The 26,517-nt window shown below is 43.4% G+C and overlaps 1 protein-coding gene and 2 long non-coding RNA genes across 5 annotated transcripts in view; 2 read left to right on the top strand and 1 right to left on the bottom strand.

The window, feature by feature from the left end:
- The window catches only part of prkar1b (protein kinase, cAMP-dependent, regulatory, type I, beta), an 83,972-nt gene that overhangs the window by 5,727 nt on the left and 51,728 nt on the right, over window positions 1-26,517 (bottom strand). For all 3 annotated transcript variants that reach the window (XM_074656686.1, XM_074656688.1, XM_074656687.1), the window contains 5 exons: window positions 25,576-25,637; window positions 20,373-20,419; window positions 15,237-15,395; window positions 9,480-9,540; window positions 6,448-6,569 (listed from right to left, as the gene is read on the bottom strand). In XM_074656686.1, the coding sequence (XP_074512787.1) occupies window positions 6,448-6,569; window positions 9,480-9,540; window positions 15,237-15,395; window positions 20,373-20,419; window positions 25,576-25,637 (451 nt within the window). The remainder of the gene's footprint in view (window positions 1-6,447; window positions 6,570-9,479; window positions 9,541-15,236; window positions 15,396-20,372; window positions 20,420-25,575; window positions 25,638-26,517) is intronic.
- LOC141781156 (uncharacterized) overlaps window positions 1-26,517 on the top strand; it is a 77,626-nt gene that overhangs the window by 2,265 nt on the left and 48,844 nt on the right. The gene's annotated exons all lie outside the window — the stretch shown is intronic.
- On the top strand, window positions 1,011-5,227 carry LOC141781154 (uncharacterized). Its single transcript, XR_012596785.1, has 3 exons — window positions 1,011-3,504; window positions 3,743-3,837; window positions 3,979-5,227. It is a non-coding gene; the product is annotated as an uncharacterized LOC141781154 (long non-coding RNA).

The raw sequence follows: 26,517 nt of genomic DNA, 5'->3' as shown, positions 1-26,517 counted from the left end.
TGTGAACACCGCAAGAGGAAGAAGGAGGCGCAGGGGGGGTGACTACTGGACTGCTACGTCTACGTCACACGGAGGAAGAGGGAAATTACGACACTTATACCCTCATTGGGCGGATTCAAAGACATGGGTTGAATTAGTGTTTATCTCTAAAGTTCTACTCGTTGGCCCTTTGTTGCATGTCATACCCGATCTCTCTCTCCCCTCATTTCCTTTCATCTCTCTGCCGTCCGCTATCTATTAAGGTATAAAAATGCTTCAAAATAGAATTATAAACTACAAACTGTATGCCTCGGCAAACCAATCAAGATGCAGTTTACATCCATGTCTGTCCAAAATGTCATCACTTCATCATTTTATCCTATTAGACATTTGTGTGAAATTGTCATAGCGTATGAACGTTTTGTGAGGTCACAGTGACCTTGACTTTTGACCACCTGAGTCCAAGTGGATGTTTGTGCCAAATTTGAAGAAATTCCCTCAAAGCGCTCCTGAGATATCGCGTTCATGAGAATGTGAGAAATACATAAAAACATTCTACTCTCACAAGACAGGTGTCCATCCACATGGAGCACAAATTTTAACGATAATTTCCAGGAAATTGGCAAAAGAAAGTTTCCATCCACTACAGATATGCACACATTAGGAGATGAGCACATAGCGATAAACAGCTGGTGGCGCTAATTCTCCAGTCCACACATATGTGATGTTTGCAGCGTTTGACAGATAAGTCACATGCTTCATGTCTGTCATGGTTTATTTGTTAGGTTCTCTATACGATATCCAGAGCATTAATAGAGCAGCAAACCACTATTTGTTATGTAAAATGTAAAGAAGAGGAGTCATGTCTACCTGAGCAGAGAATGAAGTCTCTCTCCCCTCTGTGTGTGTGTTGTAATCAGAACTTCTCCGTGCTTTGTTGACATAGCCGGGCCGGCCGCGCATGCTTTTTTACTGCATGTTCGTGCATGTATGCGGGCCCCACTGGATAGCTCACGGCCGCCGCTCTGCACTGCTCTCATACGGTGGTTACAGCTGATAACGTCGTCGTTGCAGAAGTGTAGCACCCACCTTCCGGTTCCTCCTCAGGTTAACGCTGTTAGCTCTGTCAGTTTTCACTCTTAGCATTTAGAAATGCTCCCAATCTCATATAGAGCACCTTTAAGTCTGTTTCCATCTCCACTTCAGCCAAGCATAAAACTTTTTTTGCAATATTTGGACTTTTTTTTTGATTTTCAGCTATTTTTATGCACAAATTGCAATTACAGATAGTTAGCTATGACTGTTGAGTGAAGGTTATTCATAAAGTGACTAGGGGGTGAATAGGGGGGAGGGCGCAGGCATCGAAGCTCCTGTGTTTACAACCAGTTGATTCCTCTCCTTTCCATTCATGTCCAAACAAAGAAAGTGAGACAGCGCAGCGCCGTCAAAGTACAGTTGTTCACTGGTGAGCAGGCCTCTACCGGTGTGGTCCAGATAACCATCGCGTACTGTACCACCCCAGGGGCAGCGCTCTGCTCCACAGATATTTCTTTTATAAACATTGAGGATCACCCCCCCCTCGCCACGCTGCCCGACGCAGGGAGCGAAGGACCGGCAAGATAGTGGAGGAGAAAAGGCAGAGAGAGAAAGCAAGACAAACAGAAAGCATGAATGAATGAGGTCACTGAGAAATAGAGTGAGGAGAAAGGAAACGGTGCGAGCCAACTTAAAGAGCAGAAGCAATAAATTATCACTACTACGTGATGTTGCTGTTGCTATAACACTCCTTAACCAAAACACACATACCACACGCAGAGCGTAGCGAGTCGGCTCGTGGCGACATGTCAAAATGTAACGTCTTGCATGGAGGAAGTAACAACTGTTGGATCAACAACAGGCACACAGAGAGAGAGAGAGATGGAGGAAGAAAGGTGATATCCTGAGTAGCCTGTTCACGAGGCCACCCAGCGCCGGCAGTGTCTGCACCTTCTCACTCAAACATCAACACACACACACAAAGATTGCACCCTTGCACGACCTAAAGGATGCTTTTCAAATTACTCAAAAAATGGTTTCGCCCAATTAAGACCTGTTAATCTTCACCTTTTGTTCCTGTGCTTGCACTCAAAAATGTCTTCATTCATTAGCTGCATTGATTTTCAGTCTATAACAGCGCCGTTAAGCTCCATTAGCTAAATTGCACTCCAGCGCACGCACACGTAGGTTACAGTAACAGCCAGGCGATATATTGTAGACCCACAGGGACCCTTTAGATCCCCTCAGTGGGATTACTTTTGTGTTGGGTCGAAGGACAAATCTGAGATAACACACTGAGTTGCTGTTTAGATTGATGATGGGAGGAGATGAGAGTGAATGCACTAGCAGAGAGGATGACACGAGGACGAACAGCCCTCGCTTGATTTTACTCAATTTTCAATCAATTGTCGGGGGCTCGTGCCTGTTCGGAGCGGGCCGACTGTTCAACCCCAAGGAAGTGCTGCTTGCAGCAGTGTCAAGAACCGAGTTTGATTGTAACGTTAGTAGGATATATCCAGGATCCAGCAGCAGCAAAAGTGAACTAACGAGCCCCGGTCTGCCCGCTGCAGACGACAGTCTGCAGAGCCCTGAAGCCCCGCCCCCGCAGCTGAACAGAGTGCTGTTCGCTTGTTTATTCAAAAATGATTAAAGGGGACTTATTATGCTTTTGCTGCTCTTGAACTGCCTGAAACTGCCACTATACAGTAGATGACAATAAAAAAGTAAAATAATGACATTTAGAATTTTTGACGGTTGGAATGAAGCACAACATTGAAGTGAAATCAGCTCTCGGTTTATTTATTTGTCCTACCCTGAATTGAGTGAGACTCGAGTCATGAGTGTGATTGACTTCCCTTCAAAATCAAAAAAGTCTAGTAACTCCACTTTGACATCATGACTTAAAGATTAAAAATAAGACCGCGTAGGTGAGCATGGTCGCGAATCAGCTGCAGCAGAGAGAGAGACAGGTGTGGGGGTAGCTCATGAGATCAGAGCCAGGTGAGCTGATTGGCACAGCTGCTGCTTGTTGAGTAATTAGGTTCCTCCTTTAAATGCAGCAGTGAGCGGCACCTCTGATGACTGCCACACACCACTGACACACGGCCGCACCGGCCTGGTAGAGATCTGTTTGTTGAGCTGTGTTGGAAACTGTGAGCGACTAGACCGTGCGTCGGGCAAATAGAGGCGCATGGAGTTAAGAGTTGTATAATTGCCATTACATTAGCGTAAAGAGAAGTCTGAAAGGGGGTTTATACTTGTGACAAAACAGCAACTTTGTCCCATTTTTCAAGTAAAGAAAACTGAAAAGAAAGCATGTGAAGCAGCATGTCCAACGCAGTTTCTTCATATTTCAAAACTCTCACTGATGTTCAACAAGTGTCCTTTATCCCTCCTCCCTCTTTTCATATGCACCATTTTAGTTGGCAGTGGAGAGAGCACGGACAACTTGAGTGTATGAGCATGAGGGAGAAAGAGCGTGCATGTTGGGTAGGTAGGGACATAAGAGAGGGAAGGTGAGGCTGAGTCTTCACGGCCCCCAGAGTTCTGTAAAGGATTGTTTGTACAGCGTGAGGGGAAAAAAAATGTAAACATGTCACTTTTCATTTGGGCTCCATTCCTCCCCAGGCAGGCAAAGAAAGTGATGCCTCTATACCTCCCCTTTTGTTCATCCTCCTCATCAGCAGCATGTAATTGTGGGGTTTGTCTTTGGCTTTGAAAACCACAGAAACAACAGAAGAGTGGTGGAGAGAGGAGACAGAGAAAGAGTTCTGTTGGAACAAAGCCCTGACATCTCGGTGTGCACGCGAAGAAGAGAGGATGGTGAGTGAGGAAAGTTGTCGCAAGACTGACAAAATCCTTCTCTCCTTTTCGAATGAACCTCTCTCTCCGTATATGTCCCTCCCTGCCCTCTTTGACTCATCCTTCCTCTCTCTCTCTCTCTCTCTCTGGTCTCCCTCCCAGGAGAGGCTGGATCTCCTGACCCCGTGTGAAACTCGGCAGCACACATTCCACCACAGTCCACCCTGCTCTGGGAAAGTCGGGCCATGCTGCACGAGAGACGGAGAGAGCGAGGAAGGGAGGGACCGAGAGAGAGAGAGCTTAGAGGAAAATGGAAGATAGACAGGAGAAAAGGAAAAAGGGGATTAAAGAAAGAGACAAAAACTAGTGTTGGGTGAGGCTCACAGTGTTTGGTGTGACATACTGGACTGAGCTGAGACTCCATCTCTGTCTCTCCTCCGTCTCCTCCATCCTCTAATCCCCCAGATTCCCCTGCATATTTCTCCTTTCTCCTCTCTGGGATGTACAAGTCTCAGTTTGATGAGTCATGCATTGCTACTGCTATATTTGTGCCCTAAACCCCAATTGGGTTCCTCTTTCTGCATACTCAAACTGGCTTTTAAAGGATTTATGCAGCTTCAGGAGGCTTCAAACTTACCAAAAAGAGACCAACTCTGGTCGGATAATGTGAGGTGAACACAAAATAAATGTATATATACAGTGCAGTCTATAAATGTTTGGACTGGGATACATTCCTTTGTTGTTTTGTACTTTGGCATATTAGATTTGATATGAAAAAATGGTCTACGAGAGACTTTTCAGCTTTAAAGCAAGACTGTTACTTTTGAAAGAATAAATAAAACATGCTTCTTCTTATATATAAAAAAAAGTTTAATTCATAAGCAATAAAACACAATATTTCTCAATTATTAACAAAAATCACTTCGTACTTTGCATATTTTATCTGTTCAAAATGCATCTTTCTCAAGTATTTAATACTCTTATCAACATGGGAGTGGGCAAATCTGCTGCTTTATGCAAATATATGTATATATTTATTATTGGAAATCCTATAACAATATAAAACAATGACAAATATTGTCCAGAAACCCTCACAGGTACTGCATTTAGCATTAAAAATATGCTCAAATCATAACATGGCAAACTGCAGCCCAACAGGCAACAACAGCTGTCAGTGTGTCAGTGTGCTGACTTGACTATGACTTGCCCCAAAACTGCATGTGATTATCATAAAGTGAGCATGTATGTAAAGGGGAGACTCGTGGGTACCCATACAACCCATTTTCATTCACATATCTTGAGGTCAGAGGTCAAGGGAGCCCTTTAAAACATACAACCTAAAAAATTGCAAGTTGCGCTAAAGCATAAGTGACGTTAAAGCAAATTAGCGTTAACTTTGACAGCCCTAGAAAATATATCACTGCCCAAATACTTCCAGACTGCGACGTGCATCTTTGAAGAGAGGCATAATTGGGAGAGCGAAGGAGAGGAGGAGTGTTGTGCTGGAGGGGCACAGGTGGATAGAGAGAACCAGAGCGAGCCAAAAGAGGGATAAAGAGCGAAACATCACTCCGCACCTTTGATAAAATCCTCCTCTGGCTTCACCTAACCACTCCCGTGCACTGTAACCGATGCACTGCTCACTCGCACTACTGTCAGATAGACAGAGCAACAGACAGAGAGAGACTAACCTTCAAGTAAGAAGAATGAGAGTAGGAAGGCAAGGACAAAAGGGACCCCCACTCCCCTCTAGATGGGGCCCTCTTGACTTGACCCTGGTGAAAGCTGTGTAAGTATGGAGTTAATCAAAAGTGTGTTGGGATGACAGGCAGGGGGGCCCTTCATGAAGCTGCGCTAGGGGCCCCAGCTCCACAAAGCCTGCAGTGTAGGGGGGGTGGTTGTGGGCCGGGGCTGGGGGACACCACCGGGCAGTCTGTCTGCTGGTGGCAATAAACAGAGCCCACCAACGTCTCTGCGTGATGACAACGTACATCAACCCGGGTGCCCACCTGATGACACACACACGGTCTCTAGCCTCATTATGTCAACACGTACAGCTTACAGGAAATGTGACAGTAAAAGAAAGTTACCGCACATCCTGTCTCACTCGGTGGGCGACTCCAGAGCCTGAAAAGTGAAGCCAGTGCTGAAGTGCCTTAAACTTGCATTCTCTCTAATAGCCAGCAGGGGGCGACTCCTCTGGTTGCTAAAAGAAGTCTGATTGTATAGAAGTCTATGAGAAAATGAGCCGACTTCTCTCATGATTTATTACCTCAGTAAACATTGTAAACACGAGTTTATGGTCTCAATTGCTAGTTTCAAGTCTTCAATACAGCATGATGTTCATTCAGTAAATTATGGTCCAATTTAGAGTCAAATAGACCATAAAGCAGGGGATGCTTTAAGGCGTGGCTACCTTCTGATTGGCAGGTTGCTACCACAGCGTTGTCCGTGTTTTCGTCTTACAACTTTAACTCTTTCACAGTGTGTTTTCAGTTCATGAAAGTTAATTATAACCGTTTGGTCACCTAAAAATGTCTTATTCAGCATTCGGTTGTACTTAGCTCACCCTCTTTTTCTACAAGACACACATTTCACACACACACACAGAGGCCCTCCTACAGATCTTACCTCTGTAATAATGAAGAAGTCATCGCCAGGTTCTCCTTGCACCACTATCTTCTCTCCGTCCTCGAACTGAACGGGCTCCAGAGCATCGGCCACAGTCAGACGTTCCCACTTATCCAAAGACTCTGCGAATGGAAAAATTACACACAGATCAGTAAGGACAATGTGTTATTTACCCTGTGAACAGTAGATACACAAACATGATCTATGTGCTCTGCGGTCTGAGAGGATGTCTCTCTCGTTCAAGTCCAATAAACTGGTGGGAACGATAATTCCCACCTCGGGCTAATCCAGTCATTCATCAGGGACCATCACATCTCAGATCCCCCTCACCACCTCCCTCCTCTCGTGGAGCTAAAACACCTTGAAACAAACTCCTAAATGAGACTGATTCTGTCCTGTGTCTGACCAAACAATAACAGGAAGATCTAAAGTTTTATCCCAAAGACAGTCAGGTATCGTTGAGAGAGACGCTAGCATCTGCTTGGTGCTTGTAAAAGTGGATATGCACAGGATGTACAGCTTGAACTGTAATCAAATACATATAAAGTGTAGTGTATACCGATATAAGAGGAATGTTTGTTGAGTGGTTGAGATGAATCTAAAGGGTTGGGAGGATCTAATGCTGCTGTATTCAAACTGAATATTCCCCTCTGTTATTGTACAATGTGTTCATTCAGTTACACTCCAGGGACAGGACTATAATTGTACGGGATTGTACTATTAAAGAGGACCTATCCTGCTCATTTTCAGGTTCATACTTGTATTTGGGGTTTATATTCGAACATGTTTACATGCTTTAATGTTAAAAAAAACGCTTTATTTTTCTCATACCGGCTGTGCTGCTTAACCTCTTTTCACCCTCTGTCTGAAACGCTCTGTTTGAGCTCCTGGCCCCGCCTCCCAAAACGCCCAGTTCGCTCTGATTGGTCAGCTGGCCCACTCTGTTGTGATTGATCAACCGAGCCAAACTCTTCGGACTCCACTCCAGCTCCGCTCTAACTAGCTTTGTTTGAGGGTGTGCCAAACTAGCTGCTAGGCAGGTATTATGCAAATGTGTTACTCGGTGACATCACCACATTTCGGGAAAAAAAGGCGGGACTTCAATCAAGGCGTTTCAGACAGTTCAGGAGCAGTGTTTCTGTGGGGGAGAGTAACTCCCTTTGGCGTGGACTTTGTAGCTTTGCAGACCTTTTACATGCACAAAAAGCTCTACAACACACTAAAGGAAATGGAAAAAGCACGATAGTTCCCCTTTTAAAATACCTTTAAATGTACAAGAAGAGAATTGACCCTTTGTGAACCAAGTCCAGCCAAAACCTGTAATGGGATCTATCTTTTTCAGTTTTTGTTGATCCTGAGAGCCGGCGGCGACAGCTGTCTTTCCGACTGCCCGACCACACGTACGGTGACGTGGTTAGGCCCGGGATATTTCTAGAAGCTGTTGGTTTTCACACAGAAACCAAAAAGACAGACGGTCACACATCTTCACTGGGAAAATTTTTTCCAACCAGAGGAGTTTTAAGCAACTCTGAACTATTGATATTTATAGTAAAGAGGACCCACTATTAACTAAATAGAAGATTCACCAAATGAGCTCATTCTTCTGTCACAATTTTGGTAGATTATTGTTTCCCTAACCTTAACAGTCCATACATCTACATGTGGAATGTGACTTATCTGCAGTGAAAACACTCCTCGTCTTTAGTTTTGTCTAGATAAAAAGGATGATTCAGTGTTTGGAGGCGTAAAACTACAGCCGAATGTCTTTGTCTGAGACTTTTGTCTCCTGATGGGCTCAGTAACTGATCCCAGTGTGTATGTATTTGTGTGTAAATGTGTATGTTCTTAGGATTAACTAAGGTGAAGTCTGATCGTTTGGAGGTGTCCAGTGTCCCGTCCGGTGGGGCCGTGGTGTCTGCCTGGCCCCAGATGGATGTCCTCTGTCTGGCTGCAAGCTAAAGGCAGCAGCTCCTATAGTAGTGATCCTTAACAGCTCGGCATGTAACGCGATACACGAATGTGCTGACTAAAGAACCTACATTTCACGCTTCGCAGAGCCTGCGCCCACTTGGATCACCTTTGCTGCTACACATAGGACGCACACGGGGAAACAGGCCATCGGGACGTGCGACAAAGAACATGTTGTTTTTACCCCCCTCCCTCCTTCCTCCTCCTTCGCCCCTCAACATCAAGGGCTTGTACCCAATTTCGTGGCTATCTCAAAAATCAAAGACAAACACAAACACTCCCGCCTCCTGCCCCTCCTCCGATTCAAAGAGGTGGAGCAGGGAAGCGGAGCGAGGAATGAAGAGAGGAAAAGCACTCGGAGAGAGGGGAGGCGGGCGTTTTGAATGCAGGCCTCGACAAGGCTGTCGAGAAAAAAAAAGGGAGACGCAGAAGAAAGGAGGTGAATGAAAAGAGAGTGGATCTCGCAGAGACGTTTCTCTTAAGACCTGAATTGAGTGTATGTGTTTACTCAGCCAGCTAATAACTCTGTACAGGGGGCATGGCCTCGCTCTATACACCGCACACACACCGTCGAGTGGACGGGGATGAGATGTCAGTTCCAATTGCGACTCGTTTTGAAAGTCTGAATGAATCTCATTTGCCGTTCCTCCTCCCAACGGCCTGCGCGGGGCCGGCGTTATCCAAATTCCAGCGGGGGTAAAAAGAGAGGCTTATCTTAACTCCCCATTCTTTAATTGTCCACACAGTGACATTGCAGAGTGTGACTGGCTTTAGTATGATTAGGACTGTACATACACACAGACCTCACTCAGCTGTGGGCTCTGTGTGACAACGTGCGCCTGTGTTTATGTGGGCTAATCTACAGTATATGTTGCACTCGGCAGATTTAACTGCCTGCCCTCTGGACTCTGTGACCCCCGGAGTTTAAAATGAACGCGAAACATGGCACACACGTGCAAACACAATCTACACTACACTACATTCGTAAAGGCAGAAATAAACAGTAAAACACAAGCCGACATATTCATTATCTGATATGTTATTGTACATATTCACAGACTTACCAAGGATGGAGACCTTGCTGAGGAACTCTTCATACATCTTCCTCTTCCTCAGCGTGCTGCCCTGTAAGACAAAGAGAGGAGAGACAAACACGATTAAGACACACTATCTTTGGCAGTGCTCCACAATTATCGTAAAAATGGGATTATTCTGCATTGTGATCATACGCTGCGTCCGAAATCGCATACTATGCGCTACATACTCAATACGTGTACTACCGTTCAACTTGATTTTTGTGTCAATAAACGGTAGTATGTAATTGCCACATCACTTCCTGAGATTTCTCTCCTTTCTTTTTCACTTGAACTCACAGATTTTGCATGTTGCTCATTCACTGGTCACATGTAATAGAAGCACTTTGGCCTATCTGGCACTGCCTTTAACTCAAAATCCAACAAATATCAGTTGTGCCACACAGGAAAAAAAAAACGTAACTAATAGATATCACCATGGAACTTCCCCAGTTGATTACTGACATTAAGGCAATTTCATTTTGTAGTACAAGTTTTCTGAAATGTTGTGTTTTAATTATGCAAATCATGTATTATCTTATGAAATATGTGCTAATTTGCATGCATTTCCAGAACAGAAATCTGAACATTGCATTAAGCCAGGTTCAAATTCTTGTTTCATTTTGTTGACATATTAGTCGTCTCTTTTTATCATTCCATAAATCAGAAAATACTGTCAACAGCCATAAAAAAAAAAAAATGTTTGCCATATTTTTAGGAATAAAATGTTCTATAAATCAGGCAAGGAATGATATATAAACAAATCCTTTGGTAGAAACCTTCAGAATATAGATAGGATTGAAACTGGAAAGTTTGGTGGATGTACTGAAGTGGAGATTTCTGGCTCAGCGTATGAGAGAAAACTAATTTTGAGAAAACGGCCTTTAAAGATATGTATTGTTAAAATTCACATTTTGAAGACACTACAGGTGAATAAGGTAAAAAAATAAATAAATAACTAGTAGATATCACCATGAAAAATCCTCAGTTGATTACTCATATTAGGACAATTAGTTTTTGTATTACAAATTTTCTGAAATTGTATGTTTAAATATGCAAATGAGTCATTATCTGATGATAACTTTTGGTGAATTTTGGAGAAATAGACAAATTGTAAATAGCAAATAGACAAATTGTAATAAAATAAACACCTAATGTGTGTTTTTGGATGTTTTCTTTCCACTAGTCTGGAAGAAGACATTGTTATGGAAGCAAAAATAGCCCAAAATCTCAAAATTGACCAGTGCATGAAAAATGATGCCGGGGTAATCTAGCACTAATAGACGCAGTTCATGGGGTCAAACTTACTGTACAGAGGTGTGTGTCTGTATGTATGTATGTGTGTGTGTGTGGCCCATCCCACCCACCACCACCAGGCATGGGGGACTTTCCCCTCTCTGCCTCTGCCATGAACATCAGGTGCTTCCTGACAAGTCTAGACCCAGAGGACCCCCTTCCCTCGCTGCATTTCTCCTTTTTTTTTTGCCCTCCTTCGTCGCACTCCGGGATGAAGGAGAGCGGGAACACAAAGAGAAACAGAGAGAGTGAGGAGAGACGATCTTGTCCGCCCTGCGTCTGCCTCTGCATATGGAAATGATATATTGAGGCTTGGGGTGTCTTTAGTGCATAAGTGCCTGAGTCCCGCTGCTGCCTCTAATTTCATATAATTTCACATTTTGTCTTAAAAGGGGAGAAAATGTTCCCAAGTGAGCCAACGTCAAGCTCAAAATCGTAAACAACTTGATTAAAGGAATTCTAGCCTGCATCGCCTCCCTGCTTGGTGAAGTGATTCGTGTGTGTATGTGTGTGTGCGTGTGTGTGCAGAGCGTACAGTCTGTTTTAAATTCTGCCGCTTATGTTTCGTTGCTGTCTCTGAAGAGACGAAACTTCATGCTCATTAAGCAAGCAAATACAAACACTCACACATGTATACTCTACCTCTAACACAATCTCACACACACACATGCACCTTCCACAAAAATGTTGAGCGATAGAGCTCCTCAGACAGGCTTGCCGGGCTTAAAGGCTTACCATGCGTACATAACATTACATTACACAGCAGGTCTGATTTATGCGCCTGGTGTAGGAAGGGCTGGGTGGGCCAACGTGAGGGGTTGACCCGGGCGGATGGAATGAAAATGATACTTTTCAAAATTTCGGATTCCTGATCATAATTTATTTTGTTGGTGCACATCTTTTTTTTTTTGTATCCGTCCTTATCCTTCCTGTCTACTTGGGAGGGCCAGAGCGCATGTTTCATGTACAAAACTCCCCTGTTGGCCCTAATGTGTTCGCTCCTCCTCGCGGTTAAAGATGAACCAGCCTCTGTGTCTGCTCGCCGTCTTTGAGGCAGAATCATCAAAGAGTTGAGGTGTGGAGTGAAGCCAGGCTAAACCAACCGTACCTTATGCCCCATCCCCATCACCTTCATCTCTGTCCAATACGAACCCCCCCCCGACACACACATCCCTCCTCATTTCTCAGTATCATTCCTCCTTTTGTCTTGTGTTCTGTTTGTTGACAGTGGTCTGTCAGTTTGTTAGTGGCTTTGTCTGTAGCTGTGCGTGTTTAAGATGACACAACAAAGTGGGTATTGTATGACCGGCAGCGACACAATGGAGAGAGTGTGTTAATCACAGGGGATGGTATCACAATGTTTACTAAATGTACTCCTGGATACGGAGGAGAGAGAAGGAGACGGGGGGGGTAAGGTGGTTTTTGAAAAGCCGCTTTGGCTCAGACTTTACAGGACCAGATAACTGACATGTTCATATTTTTATCAGCATGCTCAGTGGTGGAAAAAGACCGGTTTTGATAATGCCGACTATGGCATGTGTCATTTTTTCCATTGGGTGGTGGTACAGTATAAGATCCAGGGTGAAATCCATCTACAGGTGATGTCTTCAAGGGCACATGCAAACATGCACATGCTCTAAAATAGGGCTAGATTCTCACTATCTAATCTATTAATCTTGATTAGTCTTTAAAATATCAATAATGTAGTATATATAATAGCTCTCAACATGGCGACGAGAGGCTAAAAGCTAACGGTTCTAACTGCATAAACAGTGCAAACGATGGCAACCGTGCTGACAGAGCGTCATCAGTGGTAACCGCGTGGGAGCGCAGTGCAGAGTGGCACCGATTAGCTAGCCAGTGGGGCACACACACAGGGAACTTACTGTACATGCACTAACCACCCAAAAAGCATTTTCCCCATAGACCACCATTGTAAAAGAGACGTCTGTAGAACTGTTGACCGGACACCTCGAACTGCAAACAAGCTCAATTATGACTCTTTCTATCATGAATTTTTGATCCATGGAGGTTTTATATTTGTAAAACTTTTCTTCCGAGAAAAGCAATCTTTAAAATCGGTGACATCATCATAATGGAAAGTCTGCGGGCCGAGCCAGCGGCAGAAACCAGAAGTTAGAAAACTTTTTTGCCGTATGCGCCAGGTGAGAAATTCTCATTGGATTGGATCCGGTATTCGGTTCTTATCATACATCCATAGCATTAAAGTGCATGCATGGCCGGCCCGGCTACGTCAACAAAGCACGGAGATGGATTAAAACACACGCAAAGGGAGGGATACTTCATTCTCTGCTCAGGTAGCCATTACTCCTCTATATCTTCACATAGACAGTAGTTGTTTGCTGCTTTATTAATGCTCTGAATTTCAAATTAATTATCAAACTTGTTGGCAATTAATTATCTGGCGATCAACTAATTTATTAATCTACAAATTGATTCAGCTTTACTCTAGAGCAATTCAAAAAGACTTGTTTTATATTACAATGGACCTAGCTCAAATTAAAATTGGTACGATGGTTTGTGAACTTCACTTCGACAAAATGAAAATGTAGCTGAACCCTCATCATTGACGACCATCGAAATAAAGTGTTTTGCAACCAGCAGAATTTGATAACCTTTTGAGGAATATAATTGCTCGAGACGATGCAATCAATCAGAATATATCAACTTAACTACTTGGACTGTAAATGTAAAACCGTTCAGTCGCGTTGTTAATGAGTCTTATGTGGAGATCCAGCACAGAAGCAGATGTGCAAACTGGCGGTAGCTGCAGCAGCACACCTTCCCCGAGCTCCCGACTAACTGGCTGCAGACGCAAACACTCAGCATAATTTTACTGGGAAACACACACAAACACATACTGAGGCGCACAGAGAATGCTCATTGTGTTGGCCTAAGACGTTGCCAGAATACCACACTTTATAAAAACAGCTTTACAAATCATTGACAGCAATAATTAACTACAGGTTCCCATAACTGAAGTCTGCTTCACCCCGTCGTCTCTCCTCCTGCTGCTGCTGGAAGGAACGAAGGAGCGAGAATCCTCTCAAAAGAAAGGTTACCGGGGCAGACTGTGCCCTCGGTTCAACTATGTGCTTAAGAGGTGACATGAGTGCTGGGCAGCCCAGTGCCAACTTTACATTGAGCTGAAAGGTCCAAACACAGAACCTTCCTCCATCTCTGCGGGTTCAAAACTGTTTGACACAGAGCAGAAATGTTCACTGCCGATGAAGGCTTAGATGCACACGGGTTGTTGGGAAGGTTAATTGGAGGCTACATGTAATGTATTTGGAATAAGGTGTTAGGAACGTTTGAGGGAAGTATTTAGCTGGGCACGGAGACGGCAATTAGTCATTCTCGCAGCACCCAAAATGTGTGTGTGTGAATCGGTATGACAGCTAGGGCAGAGCACCTTGTGTTTCCAGTTTAAACATTTAGACATTCCTGCTAGATAAGCTCCTGGAGCTGGAAGTGTGTGTCGAGGCATTAGGGTTGACCCTCTCTCTCTCTCTCTCTCCTCCACAGTCCTCCCTTTTTCCCCCCGTTCTACATCCAGCAACAGATCTAGAGAGACATTAAAAGGGGAGTTTGTGTGTGTTTGTGAATACATGTGTGTGTATAAAAAACAGTTTTATAGTAAGTGTTTTAAGGAGTCTTAAGTGGTTGAGCGGCAGAAAATATTGCAAGTGAAGGAGCACAAATGATAAGAGTGTAGAGTCTATTACAGTACAGTTTTATTGTGTGTATAACACTTTTTCCACCAAAAATTCCACCAAAATTAGCACATATATGCAGGCTTTTTTAACAAATAAAAATAGGCGATAGACATTTCTGGGTTTTTTTCTGATGTGTCTCGTATATCTGTTAATTATTCAGTCTCTCTTTCAAACTCTCAAACCAGAGTTGTGGTGATTGTTGGAACAGTGGAAAGACGAACAAAGATGATTTTACTATGTTTCTGTTGAGTGTATTTTACAATCTGCGAAGTAAAATCACCTTTTTTGTCAAAGGAGTCTGGTGGCTTTGAGAAGGGCAGATAACGGCTGTTTCTTTTCACATCTATCTCGGTGTATTAAGGGTTTAATTCGACCAAACGTTGGCGATTGTTGGAGCAGTGGAAAGACCAACAAGGACGGTTTTGATGAGTTTTATTTTGCTTCTGTCGAGTTTGAATGAAGTGTGTTTTACACTGATCAGCAGGGCAAAAATTAGCGTTTCTGTCAAAGGAGTCTGGTGGCTTTGAGGAGTGCCTATAACGGCTGTTTCTTTTCACATCTAACACTGTGAATTTAGGGTTTATTTCAAACAAATGTTGGCGATTGCCCCAACCAGGTTGCACCAGAGCATTAGCCTGGGTATGTGCAGCAAGCTTGAACTTAACTCAAAGTGTATTCTGGAGTCGTATGAGTCAGTGTGTATTGGAGCACGTACCATGAGGATGCGCCGGTAGCTGTCTCGGTCAATGCCCCACAGTTTCAGATCAGTCTTGGCCTTGACGGTGGCGGCTCTGGGAGTCCCGTAGATCAGAGCCAGCTCCCCAAAACTGCCTCCTTCTCCAATACTGGTCACCCACTCCCCGTTCACATACACCTGCAGACAGAACAAGAAACAGAGTGATGGGGAGGGTGTGATATCTTAAGCTTAAATGCTTCTGAAGAATGAAATAATACATTTTTGTGATTTCAACTTCTCTACCCATCCTGAGACACCTTCCACTTATCCCTTTCCTCGCCCTCCTCCTCTCTCCTCTGTTTCCGGGCAGTTTGATATGCTCCCTAGGCTCGTCCCTAAGCATTTGATCCCCACTAAGCCCTCAAATGAGACCCTCTAAAAAGCCCTTCTATCTCTCCATCCGTCCCTTTTATTTGCTCTGTCCCGTCTTGTTAGGACCTTCCCTTTGATTTAGGAGTGATGGAGGACAGAAAGCCGTGGAAGACTGGTGTGTTTCTTCTCCGTATAGGCACTCTTGTTCACCTGCATGCACACACATACACACATACACATGCACAGCTCTATTTAGGCCAGCCACTATAGCTCTACAGACAATACAACCTCACTGAGACTCATTCAGGCTGTCTCTGGGGCCGTTACGGTTTCACCTGTCGACACACTATCCACTATCTTGTTGACTTAATAACACAGAGAGAAAGGAGAGGGAGGGAGGGAGGGAAGGAGGGTTTATCCCCCCGGTGGCTGTGAATTGCCAGAATTGTTGCGAGCCATTATCCAAGGCTCGGAGTGGACCACAGGGGACTCATCCTTCACTATAAACTGTGGTGGCTTCAAAGAGATGCGGAGTGCCGGTTACGGTTACGTCAATCTTAGAAGAACAATCATATGAGTGTTGCGAAAGTGTTACATCAGAGCATACAGTACAGGTAATAGTGTTTTTTGTCACTGCACAGTTTCCCGTTCGCGTCCTCAAGTATCTCCTGGTCTTTGTTCGGTTTCCATTGTTGTACATCTGATCCTATAAGGTTCCACACACACTTTCATGCAGCTCCAATCATCATCACGTCCTCACTGGATCAGGTACGGAAGTCGGAGCGAAAAACTCGCAGAAAAGGTGGTCCATAAGGACTGGAATTGGACTCGTACTGTATCTAGTCAGCACTGTGCGTTCGGTAATATGGAGTTCACAATGAAACAATTCAAGTCTTGAGCCGTGTACGCTGTCTCACAGCTGCCACTGAGTTCTCATAATGCAAACGTTTACTGCTAACTATGTGTGGCTGGGGGTAATTAAGAAGCAACAAATCAAAAGTGCTGGAAGGTGGATGAGCAGGCTGCGTTGCTGTGTATTTTATGTTTGTAGTTACTTTGGAGTGAGTTTCTCTGTAAGTATGTGAAAGGGAGGGCCTGTCTCTGTTTCACAGCAATTATATAGTTTCATTCCTTAATGCAACATCTACTCTAAATATAATGATAGTAAAATAAGCATAATTACTTACATTAAGGTAAAAATACATTTTAAAGGAACAGTGTGTAACATTTCAGGGGATCTTTTAGCAGAAATGGAATATATAATATTCACATTTTCATTAGTGTGTAATCACCTGAAACTAAGAATCGTTGTGTTTTAGTTAGCTTAGAATGAGTCCTTCATATCTACATAGGGAGCGGGTCCTCTTCACGGAGTCCGCATGTTGGTCCGCCATGTTTCTACAGTAGCCCAGAACGGACAAACCAAACACTGGCTCTAGAGATAGCCTCGAGCGTTTTTACGTTACCTGAAGTCCACCGTCCGACATGCTTGTGAAACTGCGATAACATGAGCCGCAGTGTAAAACCGTGGAGGGGTACTCAGTTGGTTGCAATCTGCAACCACACCACTACATACCGCAAAATCCTACACACTGTACCTTTAAGACCTTTGCTCACAAAATGTCAGATATAATCACCTGTGACTAAAAGATACTCTGCAACACTTTAAAGACAGAATGAGTAGGATTTGTCGGTTGCGGTTGTAAACTGAATATTCAAAGTTGGTCCCTCCTTCCCGGCTAAACGACACCAGAAGAACACGCCCCTGCTAACCGCAGATAGGGTTACGGTGCTCGCCAACCCCAGAGTCACTCTCGTTTTGGAACAAGCTTTTATCTGCTTGGCGTTTACTACTATACTATACTATCCTTACTATATTTGCGTTTTCGTAGCTTCCTCTTGGATGCGTGCTTACGATCTGGCACCTGGTCGCTATGTTTTTATAGAGGTTGATGCCCAGAAACGTCCTGAACACGGCAAAATGAGAGAATCCAGGCAAGGGGCTGCAGGGTCTCTGCAGATACAGACACCGCCACACACTTCTAGCGGGTCATAAGTGATGATTGAAAGGGATTATTTTGATACAAATCTATAATTTTTTTTTAGGAAAATCCTACTCATTGTGCCTTTAAGTAGTCTCCTATTTAGCATTTGTTTTGCAATATAGAAACATTTAATAAATGGTTTATAACACACTATAATGTAGTTGTAAGCAGATATAAGGATGTTTTTAAGTCTTATTAATGTACAGTATTTGTGTACAACTATAACTATTTCCCTGTGTTTTACTATATTGTCATTTATTATCTGTTTATACACCAGTCAACAGTTATGGGTGCCAACAGGAGGAGTTATAGTTGTTTACAAATACATTAATAAACACTTACATCGGCTCCCAACTACAGTCACAAATTATTAAGTGGGTTATTAAATGTTTGTTTACTGCTCATAAATAAGGTAACTTAAGTGTAACCAGATACTCAATATCTAATTACAATTTTTTTCCGATAAGATCATCTCCCATTTTGGAGTGAAAGCTTTAATTTCCTTCGTGGTGCGCCCATATAAATACAGGCCGATGTCTGTACGCGAACACATTTGTGTGCAGACATGGAGGGGTGTTTACATCAGTGGCAGTAGCTTTCAGGCAGTTTATGGGATGCCAGCAGATTTACACCCCTGTCTAATGAGAGACATCTCCACACTTTAATAACCTCGGCACTGAAGCTTGAAGTAGTTTAGTGCCTGAGCTGTGGCTGGGAGGCAGCAGCTGTCTGTGTGGAGAGAAAGAGAGAGAGAGAGGGGTGGATCGTAGGGAGAGGTGAAGGAGACGCAGATGAGCACGGGGACGAGGCCAAGGATCGGGGTCTTCCCCCAGCTTGGGTGCACAATGAGAGGATCCTGGCTGTGGGAGCACATGCCTAAAGATTCACTGTTGGCAGACCGAAAGAGGGTTGAAGTCCCAGCTCGGAGAAGGCCAGACGATAAAGACACAGAGTGATGCTGCAGCTGCTGGTCCGAAGCTCCAGACCAACTGTGAATTTTGTATTTATTCAGAGGATGTTCACTGAGAGTAATGCTCTCTTTTTCAAGAACGCCCTGATCACATTCACACAGTTACATATTCACACCTTGAAGCTGCCCAGTACAACCACAATCTGCTCTGTTGGCCACTGAGCAGCCCCACTGGAGCAGTTGGGGTTAAGGGCTTTGCTCAAGGGCACCTCAGTGGTGGTAATGAGGGAGGGGCAAGCTCTGCTTCTGCAGTTTCCCCCACCCAGATTTATCATGCCGGTCCAGGGGATTGAACCGACGACCTGCCAGTCACAAGCTCGCTTCTCTAACCTTTAGTTTACCACTGCCCCAACTGAATCTAATATTAATAATATAAAGAAATAACAGCCCGCTACGACGGCGTATTAGGGACATTGTAGATAAAAAAAATCAATAAAAATATGGAGCCAGGGGAGAGGGGTAATATTCAGAGATTAAAGTCACAAGTTTATGAGAAAAAAAACTACTCTGAGATTATAATATTGTAAATTTACAAGGAAAAAACTTGTATAATAGTGGAGTACAAAACCGTTTGTTTAGGAACCACATCACTTCACTTTGCAAGGCTGGACGACATCATCACACTTATGCCAGCATTAAACACTGCAGTAACCTGAGCCACAAAGTGCAAAATATATTATCATTATTATTATTATTAGGCTATATATAGACCTACATTATACTGTATATTGTAGCGGACTCTCCATTCATCCATTCTCATCTGTTTATCTGGCAGCTTAGAGAGAGCTGTACAGACCAACTTGTGGTAAAAGGAAAAGCTGTTTCACCGTTTAAAAGAGACAAACCACAGACTGAAAGATTAGCGGCGAAAACAAAAACAATGTTTTCAACTAAAAATTCCTCTATTGTGAAAGTAAGATTATCACACACTGAATGTCAGATCTCACACAAGATTACCTAACACTGAAGTTAGCTGAGGGAAAAACACTCATGGAAGGAAAAAGAAGAGGCACATATTTGGGAACAAAAAACTCAATTAGACTAAACAGGCAACGTTTCATTGGGCCTTTTCATTTCAAGATTTAAACTGTCCAGTCTAATAATCTAATCCTTTATTAAATTCCCTATTTTAAGCCTAGCCTAAATATGACAATAGATGTGCACACAGCTACTTATCTAATCATATTTGACAAGACATCAACTGAAACAATGGAAGTCAGTGAAACAACTTTAGCTGTTCTTTAGTCTCTCTATCAAAGTACCATCTCAGTATTTATACACTTCCTCCTCTCCGTCTCTCAGGTGGGCCGGCTGTATGGGCACGCTCGGCCGAGCTCGCCAACCCTCTCCCCCACCGTGTCAGTGCTCTCCGCTGTAAGCCGATAAGGTCACTTCCTGTTTAACTTTCAGCTCCTGTTTTATCTCTCCACTTAACTCTATCGCTCTGCGTCAGGCTCGCTAAGACAAAAGACGTTCTCAGTTCGGCTGCCTTCGCAGTGCGTTGGACTCGACAGCGCCGTGTTCAGATTGCCATCGGAGTGGAACCGAACTTTGGAGAGAACAAAACATGAGGGCAATCCAACACAACCTGTCCATTGTTGGAGGGAAACATTGTCTCAACATGAGTGGAGAAGGCTGGGGTTTCCCACTCAACTCAAAATCCTTCTTATGGCTTAGCCTTGAAGAAAGCTGCATACTGGAATCCCCTTTATTTATAATAATTTGTCAATTTAACTTATAATGAAGAGAAACAAGTGTTTTCGTGTGTGTGCTTGTGTCTCCACTTACGTCCACTTCACCTTGGTCGATCACATAGAAGTTGTCTCCTTCATCGCCTGGAGGGGAGAGACAAGGAGAAACACGGGAGTTTGTGAGAGAGCAGGAAAGAAAAGCAGGAAAAGTACCAGAGCCAACAGGAAAGCTTCCACTTCCTATTACCTCCACCTCCTGCTTAACTTCTCAAAGGAGGAGTTTTAAACCATTAAACCTAAATGGGTGCATTTAGAGATTAAAATCATTTGTCAAACACTTGGAATGCCACAAAAACACACACAGGCACACATTTTCACACTCTCAACCTCCATCTCTTCTCCTTAATAAAAGTACTGTTGAATTTCTTGTTATTTTCTTTGGGTCTTTATAAATTGCGGGCCGTTAAAATCTTCAGGGCGGACCCAGAGTCAAAGATGCCGCTGCCTCCTCCAGAATGCATATTTCACTGGGCCTGCCAATATCTCTGTGAAATAGGGCTCTCGCCAGCAAACAGCGGTGGCTCATTACAGCTGCTGCTGTAGCTTAATAGTGGAAACTGTGAAACGAAAGTGACTGAGCATGCAGAGCGACAACACCTCAGTACGCATACGGACGTTAGCTTAATTTATTCTGTTCGAGGCATTGCTTCGCTACACAGAAAATGGACAGATACCCATTTACTATTAGTTATCATCAAACAGTCCCAGTGAGATCTGTGTTTGTTTTTCTACAGAAACAGAAATTTGAAACAAAAAAAAATTGACATGAATTTTGATGGGTGAAAACTTGCGATAATAATGCATTAATGCGAATTGGTTTTAATGCCATTTCTTTAACGCTTTAACACAACTTGCGATATCAATCTTCAGGCTCCGTTTTAAAGCCAGAGTGAAGATAATGGCTTCATATGAAACTAGAAAACCTAAGGAATCCATTGTCATCATGTCATACTAGCTTGTAGTGAAGGAGGCTAAATAACGCTCCAAACTTGATGCATGGCCAGTTTCAAAGGGGTCCGTTGACCTCTGACCTCAAGATATGTGAATGTAAATGGGTTCTATGGGTACCCACGAGTCTCCCCTTTACAGACATGCCCACTTTATGATAATCACATGCAGTTTGGGGTAAGTCATAGTCAAGTCAGCACACTGACACATTGACAGCTGTTGAGTTTGCCATGTTATGATTTGAGCATATGTTTTATACTAAATGCAGTACCTGTGAGGGTTTCTGGACCATATTTGTCATTGTTTTGTGTTGGTAACTGATTTACAATAATAAATATATACATACATTTGCATAGAGCAGCATATTTGCCCACTCCCTTGTTGATAAGAGTATTAAATACTTGACAAATCTGGATTTTGATATAAAAATACAAAGAAATTGACTTTTTTGTAATTTAATTTTTTTGCATATTATTGTTAAATATGTGCACAATATGACTGGGGATGTGATCTAAAAGAGTAAAAAGGGCTTTAAGGTTGTCCCAAGTGTTGCACCAGCAGAGGAGACATGTTGTTGCCTAATGTCGGTGTGCCAAAAAGAAAAAACAAATGCAGCAACTGTCGCTACAATTTATGCTTCCTCGGCTCCGGCCAACATTATGTTCATTTGTTTGTTGTTTTATGTTTCCTCCATCTCCCACTGGCCCGCTGCAGCTAATAGCTGAGCAGATATCACATGTTCATGGCTGGAAACTCAAACTGTTGTCCGGTTTGCTGACCGATTCCCTGTTGTGTCACTGACGGGGGGGGGGGGTACGCTGTGCTCTCAAAGCGAACTCTAACCCTTGAAGTGAGCCATGGTGATCTGGTTGGTTGATGTCCACTAAAAGCATCCAGTCTGGAGATAAGGCTGAAAAATGGCGAAGTGTTCCTTTAATTATGGTATCCGTTACACGGGGCTCAGGGAGGAAATTATGAAGTTACTGACAGCCACATACGAGAGTGAAGCTCTCCCTGCAGCTACGTACCTCTCACAATGACACACAAATACAACTCCATTCAGAGGCACAAGTGGGTGATGATGCATGAGTATACATGACACAAGTATGCATTTTGTGAGAGTGTGTGTAGGACTGTGTGTGTGTACCTGAAGAGTTGAAAGGCTGAGAGCAGCCCTGTGTGTAAAGTTCACAGGAGTTCACACGGCTAATTAATACTGAGTGGAGAGAGCTCGTTAATCATACAGCTCTATTTGTCTCACAAAACGCTCCTTGTCTGTATGACGGTCTGTCCCAGCGGAGACCTCGGACACACACACACACACACACACACACACACACACACACACACACACACACACACACAACCTGCTGCAACCTGGCCCTCTTCTATCTCCCTCTCTCTCTCTCTCTCTTTCATCTCATCTATCTCTCTTTCAATTCCCTCTCGCTCTGTCTTTCTTTTCTTCGACTCTTCCTGTCTTTTATCACTTCAGCGCTCAAGTCTTTGTCCGATCCCCCCTGTGCCTGAGAGTGCAGGCAAATATTTGACCAGAGCGTGCACACACACACACACACACACACACACACACACACACACACAGACAGAGAGAGGCAGGCTGGCTGGTGTGCTCAGTGTGGCCTCGTTTCAACACAAGCTAATTGGCGTTAACACTGTTAAGGTTCTTTGGCTTTGCTCAAAAGGGAAACATGGTGGGTTACATCCTCGGCCTCAGAGGTGCTTTGTACCCACAATGCTGCACGGTGCACCGTGAAGCTAAACATGTCCATCTTTCAAATTCAATGTTGGGATTTAATGTTTCAACTTTGGAATCATATATAAAATGTTCCTTTTACCAAAGAATCAATTGCTTACAACTGCAAAATTGTATATATAGTATGTCAGAAACGGCAGATGAATTTAACTTGATAATTATCCGACGTCATCACCCAGGAAAGATTACAAATCCACGAAAAGAAAATCCTCAATTTGGATAAAGTGATTCAACGTATTAAATGAGTCTTTTTTTTATTAAATAAACTTTTAATAATAAATAGAACTCATCAGCTTTGTCAACATAAATAAAGTGATGATGTCTTCACGGATTTGCCAAATGAATGCAGACACATCATATGAATTTTTTTTGTAACGACTTAATTAATTTACTCTATTATATATTATATATATTATACTATATTCAATAAATGTAATTTATGGTGTTCTTAGATTGCTGCTGGACCGCCCCGTTAATAAAGGTGTATGCCTTGCTTTGTGTCCGTCAGGCGGGAGAATAAATAGGTTTTTGACGCAGTGAAAATGTTATTTTTGAAAGGCTAAACGCCAACAAATATGGATGGAAGCTGAATATTTTGGTAGATTTTGCCACTAAACAGCAAAAAATATATATCTTTTTAAATAGTTTTATATACAGACTTTTGTATAAATTATCCAGTAAGTTTTTTTCATGAACATATCTAATTTTGACAACCTCAGAGCAGACAAATCCTGGTGCACCCCGTGTGGTCTTTGACGCCCCCCTTATAGACCCTGACACACAAAGTCGACGGTCTGCAGTTTGGGGCCGTCGGTGAGCGTCCGTCGGTCTAGTTTTTTCAGTGTGGCCCGTGACGGAGGCTTTCTGGCCGATTCAGCATGTTGAAGTGGTGTGGAAATGGTCGGCAAACGGCGGTTTCTTGTACGTATCATAACAACGGCTTGTATTTCCGCAGTCCTCGGTCTTCCGGTTTCCCTTTAGAATGACGTACAGACTACCGCGACCTGCTGGTAGTTATTTCCTCTCATGCAGGTGCAGAACGTACGTGGTAGTTGGCCGTCAGCTGTAATCTTTGCGGTGTGTTCGAATGCAACTTTTTGGCCAAAACAAAGGTGACATGAGGCGACGCAACTGGCAGCCTTCGTCGCTGCTAGTTCTTTGATGTCGGCTTGGTGTGTCCCCAGCTTAAGGGGGACGCGGACCCAAGGTTGGGAACCACTTAACCACTGCACTAGGACTATAGATTACGAGGAAAATACCTCTATACTCCATTTTGCATGTTATGATAGAGTAAATTCTCCCTCTGTTTAAATACCATAACTCCTAGCTGTGTCTAAATAGTGTGTGATGGACCAGTAGCAGGGGTGTTCAGCTGTACAGTAGTCCAGACATTAGCAATGACCTCAGCGCCGTATATACTGAATACCATATAGTGTATATAACAATGGGCTGTCTGGGACTGGGGGCCCTGCAAAGTCAGCTAGACTTATTATCACCAAATTAGGACTGATACGCTCCTGGATGCTGTCTTAGAGGAGGTGGGAGTGACAGAGCCAGTGTGTTTGTATGGCATACTCCACAAGTGTAACCTATGTGATCTGATGCAGGTGTGAACACAGTATTATCTGAAAGTGTGTGAGAAAGTGTGTTTTCAATATGTGATTAAACGTGTCTGTGTTTGATAGAGGGGGGTTTACTGGAAAAATACAGTCTGGCCCTGCTGAGCTCTGTGTTCCTTCAAAGTCTGGGGATGTCTAGAGTGAAGGCTTTGACATGACTGTGGTTAGGCAGAAGAGAGGGACCTGACATCTGGTGCAGACCGAGGGAATGTGTGAGCGGGGCAAAGAGAAGGAAAAGGGAGGGAAAAGGGGCCTGTTTTCATGGCAATGCAACGACCAGCGCAGGCAACGCTCTCGTTTTTTCCTGATCTTAGAATTCACTTTGCCCGTCTGCATGGTGTTTTGGTGGCCGCGTGGAATTTGTTTAAATTGGGCAAGTTTTAATTGTTCTTTCATGTCAGCTAGTATTGCTCATGTGTCATGTTGTAGACGAAGACAAGCATTCACACGCGGAAACAGCTGATCAGTCATGTGAGTTAAATGATCGCCACATTATAATTTATTCGGCAAAGGCCTTTCCATCTCCCGTTTAGAGCATCAACTCTTTTTCGACGAAGATAAAAACCACCTCAAGTGAGCGTAAAAACTTTTTTTTTCATAATTGAGGAAGTTTTATTGATTTTAGCGTCTCCATACAGCCCTTCTAATGTGATACTTCAAAATGCAATGCATGTGAATGGAAACACGGCTGCTGAGTTGTTGGTATTTTGGCACAAAACGTCACTCCGCTGCCACTTAGCTGGTTTTGTCAATAACAGCAAACAAAATACTGGGAGCAAATGTGCAGAAATTGAAACACAGACAGTTTTACTGACATCCCAGTTGTCTACTGTGATAGACTCCACAGTTTACACATGATCGGGTCCATAAATTCACCTAAACACAACAGACACACATACCTTGCTGGATGACCGTTTCTCCCGCGATGTGGGTGACTGGGAACATGGCGTCGAATATGTCACTGAGGGAGAAATAGACAGAGAGAGAGAGAGGGAGAGCGGGAGAACACAGTTATTACCGACATACCAGAAATTACGGTGAATTACCCAACAGTTCTTCTAAATTATTTACTCACACACACACACAGACCCAGGAGTTTGTTCCATGGTAGAGCGGCATGATGGGAAAAACAGGGTCATCACCATTGTATCAACTCTATCAACCGGTAGCACAGCCAAAGAGACACGCCTGAGAACTCTGGATGACCCCAACACACATACATACACACACACACGCACACACACACACTCAAACATGCACAAAATACACCCACCAGATTGTGTTCACAACTGATTTCTTCATCATCATCATCCACATCCAAACAAACGCCCACTATTTTCAGTTAATACGATATTATCACGATTTTAAACATTTTGCGATATGATGAGTATTGCGATAAGATTTATCGCGATTTATTACCTTTTTTCAACATTTGTTTTATCTAATAAGACACAGTTTTCTCTCTGTTCATCTCAGAGTTTTCAGTCACATATCTTGAGGTCAGAGGTCAAGGGACCCCTTTGAAACCATGCCAGTTTTTCCACGCCAAAATTTAGCATAACTTTGGAGCATTATTTAGCCTTCTTCACAACAAGCTAACATGACATGGTTGGTAGCAATGGATTCCTTAGGTTGTGTAGTTTCATATGATACCAGCATCTTCACTCTAGCTTTAAACCTGAGCCCGCTACAGGGTACAGGTTAATAGTATGTATAACAAAAGATCGATACTTGACATCCAATACAATATTGCGATACTATGCTGGATCGATTTTTTCCCTTACCCATAGTAAATACCAAACATAAGAGACACCATTATCATCAGATAAATCAGCATTGCA

Source organism: Sebastes fasciatus, chromosome 13, assembly GCF_043250625.1.
Source record: "Sebastes fasciatus isolate fSebFas1 chromosome 13, fSebFas1.pri, whole genome shotgun sequence".
Taxonomy (NCBI): Eukaryota; Metazoa; Chordata; class Actinopteri; order Perciformes; family Sebastidae; genus Sebastes; species Sebastes fasciatus.
The sequence above is the reverse complement of the archived record's forward strand: the minus strand, read 5'-3'. Positions and strand labels throughout refer to the sequence as shown.